Source organism: Grammomys surdaster, unplaced genomic scaffold, assembly GCF_004785775.1.
Source record: "Grammomys surdaster isolate TR1022 unplaced genomic scaffold, NIH_TR_1.0 322, whole genome shotgun sequence".
In the NCBI taxonomy this organism is placed as follows: domain Eukaryota; kingdom Metazoa; phylum Chordata; class Mammalia; order Rodentia; family Muridae; genus Grammomys; species Grammomys surdaster.
The window spans coordinates 1978530-1997660 of record NW_021604741.1 but is presented as its reverse complement, the minus strand read 5'-3'; the positions used below and the strand labels follow the sequence as shown (position 1 = coordinate 1997660).

General features: G+C 37.6%; 1 protein-coding gene across 1 annotated transcript in view; it reads right to left on the bottom strand.

The window, feature by feature from the left end:
- Positions 1-3575: 3575 nt before the first annotated feature.
- Positions 3576-19131, bottom strand: part of Nup37 (nucleoporin 37) — a 24239-nt gene continuing 8683 nt past the window's right edge. Inside the window, exons 4-10 of the mRNA XM_028778040.1 lie at positions 16890-16962; positions 14817-14911; positions 8373-8463; positions 5918-6099; positions 5539-5589; positions 4778-4871; positions 3576-3841 (exon numbers count right to left, since the gene is read on the bottom strand). Coding sequence (XP_028633873.1) covers positions 3728-3841; positions 4778-4871; positions 5539-5589; positions 5918-6099; positions 8373-8463; positions 14817-14911; positions 16890-16962 — 700 coding nt within the window. The 3' untranslated portion in view covers positions 3576-3727. The remainder of the gene's footprint in view (positions 3842-4777; positions 4872-5538; positions 5590-5917; positions 6100-8372; positions 8464-14816; positions 14912-16889; positions 16963-19131) is intronic.

Below are 19131 nucleotides of genomic sequence, written 5' to 3'. Positions count from 1 at the left end.
GGGGCAATTGTTTTCCCAGGGTATTTACAGAACAGCTGAAAAGGTCAGAAAGTAGTTTAATGCTCCGGTTTCCCATAAAGGCTGTGTCCATGTGTGCAACAGAAACCACTCATGCAAATACATCATAAAACATGATTTTTCTTTTATAAAAATGAGATCATAAAAATGATAGCCTAATGATTTTACTGTATTACTGTGCTTAGGTAATAAATGTTCTTTATAAAGTCATGTTAATTAAAAAAGTCTGGGTCTTTATCTAACAAATACTAAGCATGAGAACCTCTCCTTTGAGTTGTTGGTCAGGATTGTCTAGAGATTAGAAAAACAGTATAGGCTTTTGCCCTTATACAGTATTGCCTACCAGATGTGGAAGGTAAGTCCCTATTGTTGAAAACAACATGGACTTTGGACACAGGCCCAGAGGACCTGAGAGGGAGGGAAGCCACCAATTGTCTTACCCAGCTAATAATGAACCACCGTGACTAGAATGGTATGGTAACTTTAAGGGTACAGTAGTGGCACACATATCTTGGTGGTAGCCAACAGTTCTCTTATGGACTTAAGATCTGCTTAACAAGAGGGAAATAGTGACTAGTACTGGAAACCTAGTCAATTACCAGAGCTAGTGAAATCATGGACTTTGGAGGAAAACTAACCAATGTTTCCTAAAGCAGTGTAATCCCTAACTGCGTTCTAAGTATTTGTTCTTCCCACAGATAAGTGCAGTTCTCACCTCTCACCAAGGAAACTTAGTACAAAAACCCACAACGAATCAAAATACATAGCTGTGGAGTCTAGTTGCAACTGATAAATTAACAATATAACTCCCACACCTACAGTTCAGGGGAACACTACAGAAGAGCAGGTAGAAAGACTTATAAGAACCAGAGGATCCCCAAGGAGTTTGCTGTGAGACTTGTGTCTAGTAATTTCAGAAGTTTTACCAGTAATGTCTTAGTCAACATGACTGCCTAAACATGAGGTTGCCAAAACAGGACAGGAACCATGTCAAAGTGGATAGAGAAAGCCCAGGAGGCCTCAATTCTACATAAAGAACTAAAGGCAACCACTGAATGCTTGCTTAGAGTAGAAGAAATAGTCTTCTTCAGAGAAGAGCACACCAATTGGTTATCTAATACTAAATAGTCAGCTCTGACAATATACGTACAAGTAACATTACACAGACTGAGCAGGTTGTATCTAGGTGTTTAGGAATTAAAAAAAAAAGAGTCCATAAATATGAAAGAGAGCTGGGGTGGGGAGTGGGCACATGAGAGGATTTGGAGGGAGAAAAGAAAAGGGAAGGTATAGATGATGTAAATGAAAAAAAAATATCAGGCCTGTGTCTTAAGGTTAAAGTTCTTTAAATGTGTAGTTATATTTAAAGATGTAGATGTTTTTCAATCAGCAAGGTGTACTATTAAAGAAACTGCTCACCACTGTCCTGTTACTGAGCACACAGGCAGTGTTGAAGACATACTGGAGCAGAACACTAGTTCTAAGGACTCAACTGACCTGCTCTAAGGGAGACTGAGCAATTGAGACGCCATTCCACCTTGCAAACATACTTCTGCTAAGAGTAAAGACGCTACTACCTGGGTCAAACTAAGTTAACTTCTAAACTATAGAAAACTATGGAAATAGTCTGGAATGGATATTTCTTTTCTTAGAACTATTAAAAGTAGTTTGGGGCCCAATAATGTCTTTTAACTCTCCTGCATTTCTGGGATTGTCTGATTCCTGACAAATTAGAAGTAACAGCAACAACCAAGTCACATATGTGCAAAAGATTTCATTTTTTCTACTGACATGAGATTTAAAACAGCTACAGGAATATATCTAGGTTAGTGTCAGTATATAGTCACAAATTATCAAAGTAAGGAACAAACACTAGTGTATGGTTCTGTGTTTTGGCATGAGAGGCATTGAAATTTCCCAACAGCCAGATCATAAAAAAGAGACTAATGACTCCATCATCTGGAAAGACCAGGATTAGTTCTGATATCCTGTGGATTTGTGAGATCCTGACTTTGTTCAACAGTGTCAAACAATATGAGGTTTGACATACAAGCATAGCTTTTTTTCTTTCCATGATGTCTGTATGTGAGGCCATCCTGAGGGACATTCCAACAGAAGGAAAACCCTCTGAGACATGTTTATAAACACAGGGAAGCTAAACCCAGGAAACACTTAATATCAGAACCCAAGTTATTTACCAAGAACCAGAGTGGTTACTAATAGCTCCCCATGGGTATTTTCTCCAGTTTTTGTCTGCGTGTCTGTCTGTATCTCTCTCATTTACTCACTAACTCACCAACAGATAAGGTCTGATTCTGTAGCACAGGCTAGCCTTGAGCTAATGGCACCCCTCTTAGATTATGGCTTGTGCTTTAGTCTAATTGAAATACACTTCAAAGAATAGGCTTACTAAGGAAAGAGTGCCAGGATACAACTGCAAAGAATACTATTGTATTGTTACACTCTATGGAGGGTAACAGGTGAGAAGCTGGACAGTATGCTGTGACATGTTTGTAAGGTCACTAAGGGCAACAGTGAACTCTATTCTTTCAACCAAGGGTAAAGAAATCTCTCTCAATTCTTGAAAATGCTTTATTATATAGTAATATTATAATTTATCATTGGAAATAGCATTTTCTTCCCTTTTAGGTTAATACTTCCGGTCTCTTTTTTTTTGGCAAAACTGCATTTAAACATCTATAAGTTATCTTTTTCTAAGATAGTTACCTTTAATAAACAGATGGCAGTTACAGTAAATCATTTCAACAGACAAGTTGAACATTCTGGACTTGTTCTAGGCAATCCATCCTAGATCGAACTTCAGCATACTCATGTTCCCAAACTCAATCGCTAAATACAACTTTGTTTTTACATCACTTCATAAATTTAAGATGACAATTTTCATATATTTGATTACTTTTTAGGTTCTCAAGTGTTCTTATCTCTGAAGATTAGGAAAAGTATATATACACTCAAAGTGTAGAGGCTGGGATATAGAGCTGTCAAGTTCATATAAGAGATTAAAAATCTCTGGTCATTTGTACACACATTTGGTACACAGCAAAGAATAACAGTATAGTGGGAATTTTGGTTTCACTAAAAACCCAGTTATGTTATGTGAATACGTTTTTGTTTGAATCCCAGGTGTGGGATAAGTGGCTGTTTCACAGCAGGTGACTATGATTTCCCTGGTGCACTACAAGGGGCGTGATTTTTTTTTCCAGCTGCAAATAGTTTACATTTGGAATTCTGGGAACTTTGGGGAGGGTCTGTGGCAGCTGCTGCTTTCCCCTGCTGAGGAGAGGTTTGTTGAGTGGTGTGAGCAAAGGGAGAAGAAACTAGATAGCCTGACAGGAGAGGATCGGACTTGCCCCAAGGAACCTGATGCCCTTAACTAGCAGAAAGTAGCCTACAGAGATCTAACCCCTTTCCCTCTAACCTTTCTCTCCTACCTAGTGCTGGGGGTTGGAAGGGATTAGAGTAGAGTAAGGGTTAGAAGGGAGGTAAATTTAAAAAAAGCAAAATGTAGCTCAAAAAGTACACTGACACAACAGGAACACATTTTTTCCAAGAAGTGTTTATCATTTTAGTTATCAGAAAAGTCAACTGAGGCATTTCTAGATTTACAGTATGTTTGATATAAAAATAAGAATTTTTCCAAAATATATACTAAAAATACAAAGCATAGGATCAAAAATACAGAGAAAAATCATATTTCTGTCACCCAAAACAAGAGCTTGTGGTCTCCTCCAACTGCACATAGTGGGAGTGTTCTATGCCAGGAAAGACCAGATCCGACAGCTACAGAGCCAATGAGGATGGGCTGAAAAACATGGGAATAGAAGAAGCACGGTGAAGTATTAACTCAAAAACAACCAAAGAAAACTATTGTATTTTTAAAAAAAGAAAATATATTTCTATTTAATAAGTAATAAGTGCTGGTAAGTGTTGATGAAGTAACTATTATCACTTATTAGTAAAGGAGATTACTTATTAGATTATTATCTCGAGAGACAGAGGCAGCATCACAGAGATATCATAACAGTGCAACAAATGTGGACAGGCGTTCAAACAGAAGAGGGGTTCCTCTGTGAGATATATGTGCAGAAAAATAATTGCAAAGCAGTGGACTCCTTGCCAGCCCCTAAACTATGATTACAAACAAGAACTGGGTCTAGAAAAAGCCTAGGCCCACACAGTTGTTCACAACCATCCCTAACTCCATTCTAGGGGATCTATAACCTCTTCTGACCTCTGCAAGCAGCAGGCATGCATGTGGTGCACATACACACACCCAGGTAAAACACTCATACATGTAAAATACAAATCTAAAATAAAAAGTAAGGAATGTATTGAAAACTATGTTTGTAGCAGAAGCATAGTAATAATGAAATATACATTATCTATTCGTACCTGACTTGAATGAAAATCTAAGCTACCTATAAATAATGGGTATGGTCCAGAATCAAAATTTTGCAGTCTACATAAACTAAGCAAGCAAAATTAATATACTTAAATGAAAGATAAAATGCAGATAGAACAGATAAAATATGATTTTTACGCTAATTTTGAAGAAAAATGAATCTATTGCTATTGGTGATCAAAACATTAAAAGAAAAAAACCTTCCAGTTTAAGCAGATAGCAGACATAAGTATTTTTAGTTAGTAACTGCAAGTTTGGGAGGTATGGATAAGAAAGTAAACAAACCCTGTGTGAAAACCAGGTACCCAGAAATGCCACGAAACACTCCTGTGTTACCTGAGAGTGTCCTAAATGATGAATCTGAAACTGACTGGCCATTTTCCCAGGATATCCAGTGGTTGCAAACAAGTTCTCACTAATGGCAGACCACCTAAGAGAGAGGAAAGCATAACAGTAAGCACTGTCTTACAGACAATAATGTTCTAAAACAGCTACATCTGTGTAAAAGTACTAATTCATAATCCTGAATTTGTTAGTATGGCTTTCCATGCATCCCTCCAGTTTATGTAGCCATGAATACTTTCTTGTATTGTTTATTTGTTGAATGCTGAACTATGTGCTAAAATCACGCAAGGTTAATGTGGTCTTTACAGGGAGACACAAGGCATCTGCCATGTATGGAGGTTGTGAAGATCAGAACAGTTGTGAGCTGCCACGTGGGTGCTGAGATCAAACCTAGATCCTCTGGGAGAACAGCCAGTGTTCTTCATGAGTCTGTGTGAACTTGTACAGCACAGGGCGAGGAGGCAGCACAACCCATTCTGACCTTGAGGTAGACTGATAGACTGGCTACATAGTTTCTGTGAATTATAAACATTTTTTAAGTGGTTGAAAAAGAAATCTCTTGCTCTCCTAAAGCAAAAGACAAAACAACTACTTAGTAGGGAAAGCAAAATAACCTCTATAAAGCAACCAGAGAAAAGAGGAAAACCAATCCCCCAAACTCCAGTGTAAAGGGGAGGGCTGGGAAATTATTCTGGTAGTTGAATACCACCAAATCGAGAATTCACACAACTCCAGCAGAAAGAGTACATTACCTAAATAAGTGTGCTCCATCCATGTGAACAGGTCTTGTCTCTTGAGGATAACTAAAGAACAAGAGTTTGCATTTTGCAAATTATGTGTTAGAGTCAAGCAGATGAACTTGAATGAAGGTTTTAAAGGTGTTTCTCTTTTGAGCCCAATAAATTTAAGCTTCAACAAAATTCCAAGTAGGCTCTCAATTGGAAATAGATATCAAACAATGGGCAAGACTTAGAACCACTCTGGGGCAACGCAGGGACAGCATTTCTTTTCTTTTTCTACAGGAGACACATGTTTTCATTGGACATGGAGGCCTACATGTACAAGATGGCTAAGTGGGTCATCTGACAACACATTTATGTAATATAACAGACAGATATACTAAATAACTACCTGGACCGAGTGATATCCCAAATAATCCAATCATTTCCTGCAACAGCACCAACTTTGAAGGTGTTTTTCAAGCACCAGTGTGCTGACATTAACGGTGTCTGTTCTGACTGAAGAGATAAAATTGCCTGCTGGGCCATCAGATCATAAAACCGGATTGTTCCATTCTTCTCTGCAACCATTAGCTGTAATATAGGGTGGAAAAAGAAAATTCTACATGTATCTCATTAGCTAAATTTGCGAAAGAAGCAGAGATTCAATGTCATAAAATATAAACATTTATCACACAGATACACACACACACACACACACACACATATATATGTATATATATATATCACAAACAGAAGACAAGTGCATAGGAAATGATGTAATGTAAGTATCAGAGGTACCAATAGGCTTGTTGTGCAAGCACCTAGTAAATATTGAACTCTTAAATCAAGAAAGAGTGACTATTATTAGTAACTCATTATTTCCTTGTTATAAAGCTCTAATAATTGAAAAGATTCCAATAATTTTAGATGTTTAATAAATTGTTATCAATATATAAAATATGTAACCAAATGCATAAATTTATATAATAAATCTCAATATAAAAAAACTACAATATGAAAGTTGTTTCTTAGACTTATGAAAGCAGGTCATAGAATTTCATGTATAATGAACAAGATTCCTCCAACTATGCTGAACAGGGCATTAACAGCTAGTATCCAAAGAATATGCTTTATCTACCATGTAAAGTCCCTTCTTTCTGAGAATGTTCGTGTAACTGTGCTGACTTAAAGGTGCACAAATTCTGGAAGTGTGAGGTACTAGAGACAGACTGGAAAGAGTGGGGACCGGCATCAGAAGCCTAAGTTCTAATATTTAATGTGTTCAATGGCTTGGAGTTTGCTTGTAATTATTTACAAGAGGGAAAACAAATCACAAACATAATGTACAAACACACACATGCACACACACATGTATTCATCAGAACTAGCTTCAAGAAATAGGCAAGCAACAATGTGAAAACTGTCTCCATTTAAGAATGAAGGGGAAAACATTCTCTAATGCATTGGTGGCAATTTCAGAGCGTAATAACTAACTGAAATTATGGAGTTAGATTATAATTATGAAGTACTAGTGAAGTTAAAAGAGGGACGATCCTGTTGATCTCCTGTATATATACACCAATATAAAAGTTAAAATCTAGCATCTGAACCTTAGAGAAAACACAAGAATCAATCTATCTTATTTACATTGTATAGGTTTCAATTTCCATCTACTGCTCTGCAAATGTTGTGACTTAATTTTTTCCTATGGCTAAATACCAAAATCCAATTGTATGCATACATATACAATATTTCCTTTATCTATTGATGGACATCTAGACTATATGTTAGCTATTCTGAATAGTGTAGCAGTAATCACTAGACACATCTATGAACACGAACACACATGTGTACACACACACACACACACACACACACACACCATGAAACTAAAAAGGGGACAATGAGAAGTGAAGAAAAAAGGGTATTCTATTATCAGAGGGCAATAGAATACGTGTGACATGAAGGAATGATGGAAGTCCTAGGGGACAGGAAGAGGACCAACAAGATGGCAGAAAGACAGTGGAAGGGCAGTGGGATACAGTAATCAATAAGAACAAAATATGCATGCCAGTAATGAAATCCATTCATTTGTATTCTAATTTTAAGGAAGCTAAAACAACAAAAAAGGAAAAATATAACCAAACATTTGGAAACAAAAGGTAGAAACCAGACAGCTTAAGTTGTCATAATGTAATTGTAACAGCTTTAACACTGTATATTTGGTAGATAGAATCAATAAACTCTATCTTTTGTGCAAAACTGAGGGCAGACCGAAGAAATGAAGAGAGTACGAGGTTATCAGAGGTCTATGAAACCCAGGAGACAGTGGGAGGATACGGCTGCAGGAAATGCTGCAGGGCTGACTCTAAGGTGCACAGGACATTCAAACTCTAGGAAAATACACTGGCAAATGAGAAACCTTGTTAAATGGCCCCTGTTTGCACCATGAATTACGGCTAAATGGTATTTAAAACTCATTAGTACTTTAGAAAGCTTTGAGTGCCACTAATAGAGGACACATGTGCCTTACGCCACTGACACTTCTTGTTTATATATGGCTCATATGCATGGATTTAACTTTTTTTAATGCATACTGCTAACTAGATTGAATGCCAATTTTTAGGCTGTATTCTGCCAAAGGCTAGGAAAAGCACACTCTGTGTATATATAAATGATGGTTGCAAAAAAGCTAACAATTTTAGGGAAACTATTAAAGAACTTATTTCTATAAAAACTCAAATGCAATTGTACTAATTTGTGTCTGAGGTAGGAAGTCATTGATTCTTTCCTTCATGGGTATGGGTATTATACCTGAGTGTCTTTTAAGCTTGGTAAAGAAAAATTAAGTTATAGATAATAACCTTGAAAGTTTCCTCAGGATGCCAGCACACACTCATTCCAGGAGAATGAAGAAGAAAATGAGCTGTCTGCTTTCCTTCCAAGTTCCAAATCCTAACAAAGAAGTATGATGTTAAATACTCTTGATACATCACTACCAATAAAAGAAATAAAACTCTGACAAATGTATTTAAAGCCATTAACTACATATTATTACATACATTTGTATTTGATAAACATCTTTGAGGAAAAATACTGTTGTTGGAAAATATAAAAGTAGCATACAGAATTTAAGTTTTATCATGCTTAATTATGGGAACAAAGTCACATATTTTCTAATTAATCTAACAAAGTTAACATATTAATTATTTATTTATATATTCATTATAAGGAAAATCAATGTTTCTAGGCCATCAATCAGGTTACAAGCCAACATAAGTCATTTCAATTAACAATTATTCCTATCAAAGGTGTTTATTCCCCCACAGCCCACATACAGCCTTTCTATTTTTTATGTGTTACTTTTCAAAGTAACACATAAAAAAGCAAAAGTGAAGAAATGTGAAGTGACAGGCATTTAGTAGGACAGCCATTTCCCACAATGCTTATTCCTTCTACTTTTGGATATGTCCTATCTCACACAATTTCTCATCTGGCTGACTTCTTTAGTGTTTTCTCCCACAAGTTGGCCATGCTTAACAGTTGCCAGATTAAAGATGGGCCGAAGAAGCAGGCATTTGGTTCTTTACTGTCTATCAATAAGCATCAACTTACTCACAAATAGGGCTCTTCATCTCAACGCCTTTTAGTCTCAGTAATCACGGGCATGGCACTTGGATGTGAAGGTACTATCCCTGGGAACTATGCTTTTTGGCTAGCTCATGATTCTTGCCCAGCCACTGTTACATTGTGCTAAGCAGAGTTAGCATAGCAGGGAACAGAAGTTCCATGATTGATGGGTAACAAAGTGCCTTCAGCATTCTGGTCCTCAAGTGAACACATTCCAAGTTGAGGGGTGCAGCTCAGTGGAGTGTGTGTTTAGCATACACAAGGCTCTGGGTTCCAACCTTAGCAATCTCCTAACAATAATCAAAAGCATTCATGAGGATTTCTCCTTCTACTTGTAGGTTTTATAGTTCTTGATTTCTTTAGGACTGTAAAGAAGTTTTAAAAATTAAAGCAGGCAAATTTTTTTTCCCTAAAAGGTATAGGATGTCAAATTTGACATATCATAGTAACATATGAAATAGCAGACATGTCTGAGGATTATCTACTTGATTAAATATTAGATCATATCTTTTACTAAAAGAAACTTTCCCTATATAAAGGAGACAGTTACAGTTTAATTGAAGAAGTAAATCAATAAGGCTCTTGTCCTTCAGTCCATAGATAGAGACTACGCATCAAGACAAACTGAGCCTCCTTTCTGCTGCCATTCCCATAATGAAGTACTGGGCTAGCATATATTTTATCACTATTGGAATAGCAAACATTTGTCTTCTCTGTACAGTGGCGCTCATTAGAGGGGGGACTGAAATATCCATTCTTTTGATTTTTATTTTAAAATGAATTTGATTTTTGTTGGCTATTATATAAATTGAACAAATACATACCAATATTTTCATGGTTCTTTTCCCCCTTTCTAATCCAGAAGACAAAGAGGTGAAAAAATAGAGAGATAGTTATGAAAATAAGGCAGTTAACTAAGTATATTGTGGGTTAATGGAACCAAATTTTAGTCTAATTTAAGCAGGATTTCATTCTGATCAGAACCTGATGATCCTTTAAAAGAAAGAGAGCTAGCTCAAACACGAGGAGAGGGTCATATGGATTATATTTCAGAGGACTAGGATACAATGATTTATGGTGTGTAATTATACACTGATTCAATAATTCCCAACTGTTACATAATCTCAGTACTAAGTATGCAAAATACAACAAATTGGACTAAAATAAGTTATCCTAACTAAATTAGCTGCAGATGGTACAATTTAAGTTGTTATGTCTTATTTCCCGTTTTGATAGATTCCATAATTAGGTCCTCTGAAATCCTTTTGTGAAGTTCAATGTATTTTCTATCTTTAAGCCTATCAGATGAAGTCACGCTTCTTTTCCTGTATGAAGTAGACCATACATACAAATGGTACATGAACCTTGGTACACAGTGCAGAGTCCTCTCACGGGGACAGCAGCCAGAGCGAGACTACTCCTCTTGCACTGATGTTACCCGAGCTCTGTTCTAGCTGTGTCCTCAGTCTGAGGAAAGCTGAAGGCGTCACTACTGTGACTTCTAATGAGGTAGCTTAGATGTTAATAGCACAGGAAGCCACATAGCATGCACTTCCTTTGTTCTGGCTTCTTTTACTCACCTTTGGGTTGTGTGAAAATGTGAGAAATCCTCATGAATGCTTTTGATTATTGTTAGGAGATTGCTAAATCTTGAGAACAATCTGCATATCTGTTGTGGTGGACCCTACTGAGAGTTCTGAAGTGAGTGGAGAACATCGTGCAGTTTTGTTAGACATTTTCACACAACCACACAGATGCTCTAATAGCCATTAATGGACTAATAAGGTAAGAGAAAAAGCTTTGCCCTGCCATCAAAACTTTGGCAAATGAATTTTCATATACATACTGGGCATTAAAATAAGGTGGTGGACATGTCTCAGATGGTTTTTATAACTTTTTGCTTTTCTAATAAAACTATTGGTCTAGTTCATGTCAGATAGGAGGGTTTCCTGTAAAAAACAAAAAAGACACTGGAAACTGGAAATTCAGATATTAACAGTTCCAAATTTATTTGTCAACAAATGTGTTAGTAATATTTAAAAAAGAAAACACCTGGTATACTAGAGACTGAGAAATGTGTAGTCAGGGAGCTCCCCTGCTGTGGGTGAGCACTTGTCTGCCATGTCTAAGGGCTTAGGTTAGAGCCCATGCACCTCAAAGGTAAACAAACAAACATAAACAGCACTCTCATTACACATACATAATCAAATGCACAGAAAGAAATAGGCAGTTCATAAAGTGCAAGGTAAAACCTATCAGGTTCAACTATAAATGCTTGCAATTAAATTTAGAGGTAAAGGTTTTGAGGTCTTAAAGAAGCCTATCTGTAATGACCCAAAGGCACCAGAGAACTGGATGGAACAGTGCCATTGTCAAAGAAAAGGCAACGGCAGTTTTTACCCAGTATAAATTATAACAAGGAACTTCCCATGCTAATACCTTTAATCCATGAGTTACAACAAGGAATCCCCATGCCAATACCTTTAACCCATGAATTACAGCAAGGAATTCCCATGTCAATACTACCCATGAATTATAAAAAGCAACTTCCCATGCCAATACCATCCTGGAAACAACATTTAGGTTTAGCTGTAACATGGAAGAATCAAGAGTTAACTTCATCTAAATTTATGAATTATATTTCCTTTAATTTTATAGGGTCTTGCTGAAATCATTATGAGTGCTTTTCAGCAGAATATTAACTTCCTTACCATATAGTATTGAAATGTAATTGTCATATAATTAATTAACTAAAAGATCCCACAAAGTGTGTGTCGGCATAGGAGATACCACAGATATTTTCAAGGGTTATTTCAATTGACAATCAGTGGCAGACACTCTGTTTGAGAACTCAAGAGGGAATTTCCTGCGTAATACACTGTTCTTTTTATTTGTTTATTGTCTACTTCAGTTGGCAGCTCATTGTCTGCTAGAAAGCGTGCTGCAGAAGGACATTTCTGCTCGCAAACGTTTTAAACAACAGACAAAAGAAGGAATGGATGACATTAAGCGACACATCTGTATCCATTTGGCATTCTCTAATGGGTAAAGCCAAAGCACAAACCACAGTACTTCTAAAAGACACAACTAGATCACATGAACCGGCGTGCTGATTAATCAGATATGCAAGAACAGAAGGAACAATGCAGAACTGTCGTTTTAAGGATGAGAAGGCATTTTTATCATATCCTTGTGTTGACAACACAGTTTTCACTGACTTTGTTGTGATAGCAAAATGAGGACTTCCCCTCTCATGCTAGCTGATTAAAGAAAGCAGTGGCATGTTCTTTACTGAGGACACATTAGGAAAGGAGAGTGAGTCAAAAGGACTCAGTGTTAACAGTGTTGGCATCTCAGGCCTGCTGGACCCAGCTTCCTCCTTGGCTTTCCAAGGACATGTGTAGAGTGAAAAATTATAGATACTGGGTATATAGAATCCTTTTTAGACATATAAAATATTCTTTAGGCTGTCTTTATAAAGACATGGAGAAACTGAGGCATGAAGCAAGTTAAGAATGTGGACAGACTAGTTACGGGAACTGGCTAGAATGCAATTTAGCCAGGTGGAACCAAGCTGAGAACCATAGTGAAAGGGCAAGGCCGAAGTAACAGGGCAGGACCACATTCTTGAGAAAGAAGCGTACAGAGAGCTTTCACCTGACCCTGACTCATGTAGGTTGGGTTCCTTTGGAATGTTCCACTATTTTTATGTTATGCCACCTCAACAACCCCTCATTCCCCTCCCCATTCCTTGGTTTGTGGTTTTTCCCCTTAAAAACCCTTCTCAAACTGGCTGTCGGGGTCAATTCAGCTCCTGCGTGGGCATACGAATTGACCGGCAGCTAGTTGTCATGCCCTAATAAATCTCGCAATTGCTCCGGTACATGGTGTCTCGAGCAGATTACTGGGTGGTCGCGACTTTTGAGACTTGAGAGAGGGTATCCCCTCTGCGGAGGTCTTCACATGCATTTCTTCTCCTTTTAGGTATCATTATTCTACATACTTTTGACTAGAAAAATCATAATTTTATAGAACCGAATCACCAAAAATTATTATTACTTTAAATAGTCTGTTTATTATTTAGGCCTCTATTCAAACAGGTTAATAAGTCCTCAAAGGGCCCTAGGCTTTTATGCATACAGATCTTTCCTGTCCCTCACAAGAACATTTTAGCAGGCAGTACATAAATAGAATAGCCTATAACTATAATTACATCTTTAATTATAAGCTGGGCATGATAACTCACACCTTTGATCCCAGCACTGAGCAGGCAGAGGAAGGCAGATCTCTGAGTTCCAGGCCAGTCTGGTCTACAGAGTGAGTTCCAGGCCAGCCAAGGCTACACAGAGAAACCTTGTCTCTAAAAACAAAGCAAAGAGGCAGAAAAGTAAATTATATAAAGATAAAAGATGTAAGGAATAGCTATCGAATTTACTGTCAATGTGAGGCACTAAATATTTAGTAGCTGTATATGTTGTGTTTATAAAAAGATAAAGAGATAAAGAGAATATGTTCTGTGGGTGTGTGGAGAGGTATGGGGGAAGGGGATGTCTCAGCGGGCCCATGCCAAGGCGAGGCATCTCTTCCCCCTGAGGGACCAGTCACATGATGGTATAGCATAGAATAGAGTTTATTCAGGGCATAGGGAGGGGAGCCAGGAGGGTAGTAGAGGGAGAAAGAGAGACAGGGAGAGGGGGAGGGGGAGGGGGAGAGGGAGAGGGAGGGAGAGAGAAGAGGCCGGCCATGACCACGTGGAGAGAGGGGGAAGGGAAGGGGGGAGGGGTGCGGGGACAGAGAGAAGCTAGAGGCAAGAGAGCAGGAGAGAGAGAGTAAGAGAGGGAAGAGGGGGCAGGCAGCCCCTTTTATAGTGGGCAGGCCTACCTTGCTGTTGCCAGGTAACTGTGGAGGTGGAATTTAGACAGAATACTAACAGTATAGATGTACATTAATAAGTAAAGTTTTAAAAGAACATTATAAACATTAAGAATTCAAGGTGCATTCAGTGAACTTTTGTTCACAGTTCTGTTAAAGCAAATGAAGCAACTGGCACTTCTACTGACCTTACGTCACTCAGCTCATTTTTGCCTACACCATTGCTCTTCCTTTTATTTTTGATGTTCTATAGCTTTGGGCATCATCAAAATGTTCTACTTATCCTGTCTATTCTAGATTGGGAAAGGGACCATAGGATCCACTGAGAACCTTATAGACTTTAGGATTTGTCAAGATACTAAATGTTCCCTCTCAGTCAGTATTAGTAAATTTCATTTTACTAGTTTATTAGTAAACATTAACTTATATTTTGTGATACAAGAAATAACTTTACTATATGACAGCAGCCTTGTATTAGCCTACTGAGCTTGCCCAATATTGGAGACTTTGATCTACTGGTGTGTGTGTGTGTGTGTGTGTATGTGTATGTGTGTGTGTAATGCTAATAAATATTCAGATCTAAAAGACCAGGGCATGAGTACATAAAAAGAAGAAGGGAGTAGCCAGTAATTGGATGGAAACTTTACTGGTTTTGGAACTCAAGTTTGGGACATTTCTATAACTTAAATGAAGTAGATGTCATTTCCAGTATTCTGTAGAGTCTATACAGAAGCTAAAATGTCTTAATTTTTAAAATGTTTATTAAAAAATGACAAAACAAAAATGTGGCTGTAACAGCTACATACCTGCAGGTGTGGTCGTCACTCACACTTGCGATTTCCTGGCCTTCTTTGGGATGGAACACCAAATCATTAATGAAATCTGAGTGGCCCTCCAGAACCTGTGAGAGAGAGATTGGTAAGGAAGCATGACCAGTCTACAATTTTCCTACCTAATACTTTCACTTTATACATTTTTCTATAACAGTTTAATAAATCTGCCATCTTAAAAGTATGGTTTATATAGCCACTTTCCTAGAAAGTCTATCTTGGAGAGAAGTCGATCATTCAACACTGCTATTAGCTCAGTCTTTCATTTCTAGTGTGCATTTTTTAGAAAACATTATTTTGTTTAACTGTATCTGTCCTCATATCACTCACTGCCTTTTTCATTTACCACATAAAGCTCAAATAACAACTGAAGATGCTGAAACATTTTGGGGCTTGAGACAGAGTCTTTTTAAGCTTTTTATTATGTATCTGTCTCTCTGTGCACTTACAGCCACCTAGGAAATATGCACAATATGAAGTTCACCTCTAATGTTTGTAATCATTTGTTCAGTGTCAATGACAGCATTGGAGATAGCGAATACTAAAACCCATCATCACAATCAACACAAAACTCCCCTTTAGGCCTCTGATGGAACTACTGGGAACTTGCAAGGGTCAATATAATTCTTAATATTATTCTTAAAATACGGTATGTTTTTAACTCAACATGAGAGCTACTTACTATTAACAGAAAACGTGTGTGCATATATATGTTACTCTCTATAAAATATTGTTCTTGAAGTTCTATATGAATTAGCTCAACCAGTGCTCACAACCTTATGAGGCAGACAGATGCTATACCTAACTTTATCTTTGAGGAAGATTTCTGCTCCCTGCCTGCTATGGGGAGAACTGAACTGTAATACAGGAAGTGAATCTATTGTCTTAAGAGTGTCTGCATTTGGTTTTCTAAAAACCTACTGAAAAAGTCCCCTAGGGAGCGTGCACACACTGTAAATGGTAACTGCAGCAGAGCTCACAGATCTACCCTTCATGTTTTAGGTTCATGTGTTTCACTGTTTTCTTTTTTTGTTTTCCAAGACAGGGTTTCTCTGCGTAGTCCTGGCTTGTCCCGGAACTCTGTAGACCAGGCTGGTCTTTAACTCAGAGACCCACTAGCCTCTGCCCTGCCTTCCCCTAAACACCCCGAGTGTTGGGATTGAAGGTGTGCTGTGCACCACCATTGCCTGGCTTGCTTCACTTTTCTTACTGTGTTGTGAGAACCTAGGACAATATAGCATTGTTCATATTTGTAATTATCAATGCACATATCATGCGCATACTCTGCCCACCACCACTCTGTAACCCAGCCTAGGCTTCCTTACACAATGTTTGTTCTCTTGAAGTTACATTCATTTCATTCTTACTATACTCACCTGTAAACTCTTCTCTTACCTGCTGTTCCAAGCATCTGTAAGTGATATAGTTTCTAACTGGATTCTTCTAACAACCTTGTTACTAGGGTGTACTATATAGTAAATGAAACCTAAATTGTAGTCTTTGAAGAGATGGTGAATAATAATCATGTACTTGACTGGATCTTGAATTAACTAAGACACAGCCTCTGGAATGAAGGGGGAAGACCCTCACCCAGAGTGGCTGGCCCCAGATATAAAGCAGTCCTAGGAAGAACTGTGTTGTTTGCCTGCTCCCTTCACTTCTGGCTGGAGCTTGTGTACAGTCTGCTGTTGCTGCTGTCCCCATTCTTTGCTGACATCAGAGTGGCCATGTGATCACTCAGAATCTTCCAGGCCTTCAACAGCGACTGGACTGCTGAGGTGTCAAGCCTCAGGCAGAAGAGTCCAGGGTTCCCAGCCTCTTCAGCATGCAGACTGCCACTGCTAGATGACCAGGCTCCTATTATGTCAGTCACATAATAAACCTACTGTACTAAACTACATTCATTCCACTGCTCTAGTCCTCTAAGAACTCTTGAATAATCCAATGCTCATTAAAGTGTCATTTTAAACCATTGTAAGTACAATTTCATAAGCAAAGATATGAACATATTTTAACATGAAGATATATTCATTATACTTGTCAGTATACCTTATATTCATTTTTATCTTGAAGATCTGAAGTAAATAATCTAATCTTCATATCAGCAGCTGAAGTACAAAATCTAAAGGAAAAAAGAATCAGACTATGTTTAGCCTTTGTAAATTAAAGTCCTCCCCATGACACCTTTGCCTCTACGTCATCAAACCTTGTCATAACTCATGAAGACACTTCTGGGACTGGTGATGGCAGGCACAGGGGTTACTGCAGTTTACATTAAGAATTTTTACAGCCATTAAAGAAAGTAGGAGACAAATGCGATGTTTTATTCTGGAACACATAAAGTGTCAGGACATTCTTGGTTTGTGTCTTCAACCATAAACAGGATTTCATACTAAATGGCATTCTCTACCTTTCTCTGAATCTTTGCTACATTAGGGGTTTACAAGTTGTCCTTTAAGGAGATCAGAACACCTCAGAGACTGAACCAAGATGAGCAGTCAGAGCTCCACTACTAAGAAAGAAAATCAAGCATAGATCAAAAGTGCAGCAAGTCAGGAGGAGGGCAAACAAACATCCCCCCACCCCCACTGCATTACCAACCAGAACTTTTTAACTGTGAACTTGACAATGACAGATTCTAAGTTGTACCTCAGACACATACAGAGCCCGCTACGCAGTCACAAAGAAATTTATTTATTTCAGAATAAATAATAGAGCATGTATATGAATATATGATATATACATACATATATCAGGACATCCAGCCTTTTGGCTTCTTTTAGCTATACTGAATGAAGAAGTGACTTGAGGCAGACAGTATCCATATAAATATTAATAAAAACTGATGAATAAACAGAGCCTGTGTATAACTTTCATGATATTTGCTGCCACAGATAAGAAAGAAATCTTCACACAATAATCTACATATGAAGTGCTTACTTGCAGAGTCTTAAAAGTCACCAAGCTAGTCCAAGTTTGTTACTCCTCATAAAGAACATGGACACATATAAGTAACACAGTATTGTTTTCTTTTTCTATTATGGAAGTCAAAGGGCAACAGAAAACAAATGAGACACCTGACATTGTACTTGAGAAACTGCTGCATCTGATTTGATGGACATTGTGACAACTCTCAGTGTTTTGTCAAGATGCTTGCCACATATTCTGGTTTGCATTTTATTATTAGTATTCCATATATTTTTTAAAATAGTTGCCCACAAACATAGATGCTGCCAAAAAGTGATGAGAAGAATATATTTAAAGCAAGGGATATTGATCTCTGGAAAGATGAGAGACTTATAAAGTCTAGTTTAAAAAAAAAAGTAAAGAGACTCGACCAAATTTTAAGTAGGACGCCAGGCTACAACTCTATACACTCCATTTGAAAACTGGAAGGTAACATGTTGACGTAATCTCTATTGTCAACTTGATAGAATTTATTATTATCTCTGAAACAAATCCCTGGGCATGTCCGAAGAAGACATGTGTGATGGTATCCGGCACTCTAGATAACCAAATGAATGTAGTTAGTTCCTCCACCACAAATAACGCCAAATGCCCATGGTTTGCAACGACAGGTCAAAACAGTACTGATAATCACTGTGTTTCACTCTCTAAGTCATTCCCAGCACATAGAACATCTGATGGTGCCAACTCAACTGTTTGTACTTGGAACAAAACATTCATTAGAAGCCACATGTCACTGTAAAACTGAAGGCAAACATGCATACAGACAGTGACATCATACACATATTTATATGACAGAGCAACACGATGTTGTTACCTACAGAGTTTGTGGTTTAGTACTGCATGATTGAGTTACCTGCCCCCCCCCATTCATAATGTTTTATTTAAGTTTATGAATTTGTGTTGGGCCAGCTTTATAGCTATACTGGGTCATATGTGGGGTTTGGGCTATGGGTTGAATATTTCTATGAGCAACAAAAAAAGTTTTGATATAAAAATAGGCATTTATTTTTATATTCCCGATCCCCTTCTAAATTTTACACATTAAGAATATATTACTTTTATAATAGAATGTATATTTTATTTAAAATTTATATAAATTTATGCTGTCAGCTTGCTCTAAAATATTCTTTAAATGATATAAGTTCCAAAACTGATTTGAGGCAGCTTACTAAAAAACAAACAAAACAAAATCCCTCGAAAATCATAAACTGTAGTAAACTCAAGAAATATGGAGAAACAAGTAGTGAAGAATGAAGTGAGTGCATGTCTGATGCAGTGACTAGGTCAGGGAAGACCCACACAGCCCAGGGTCTGATGCAGT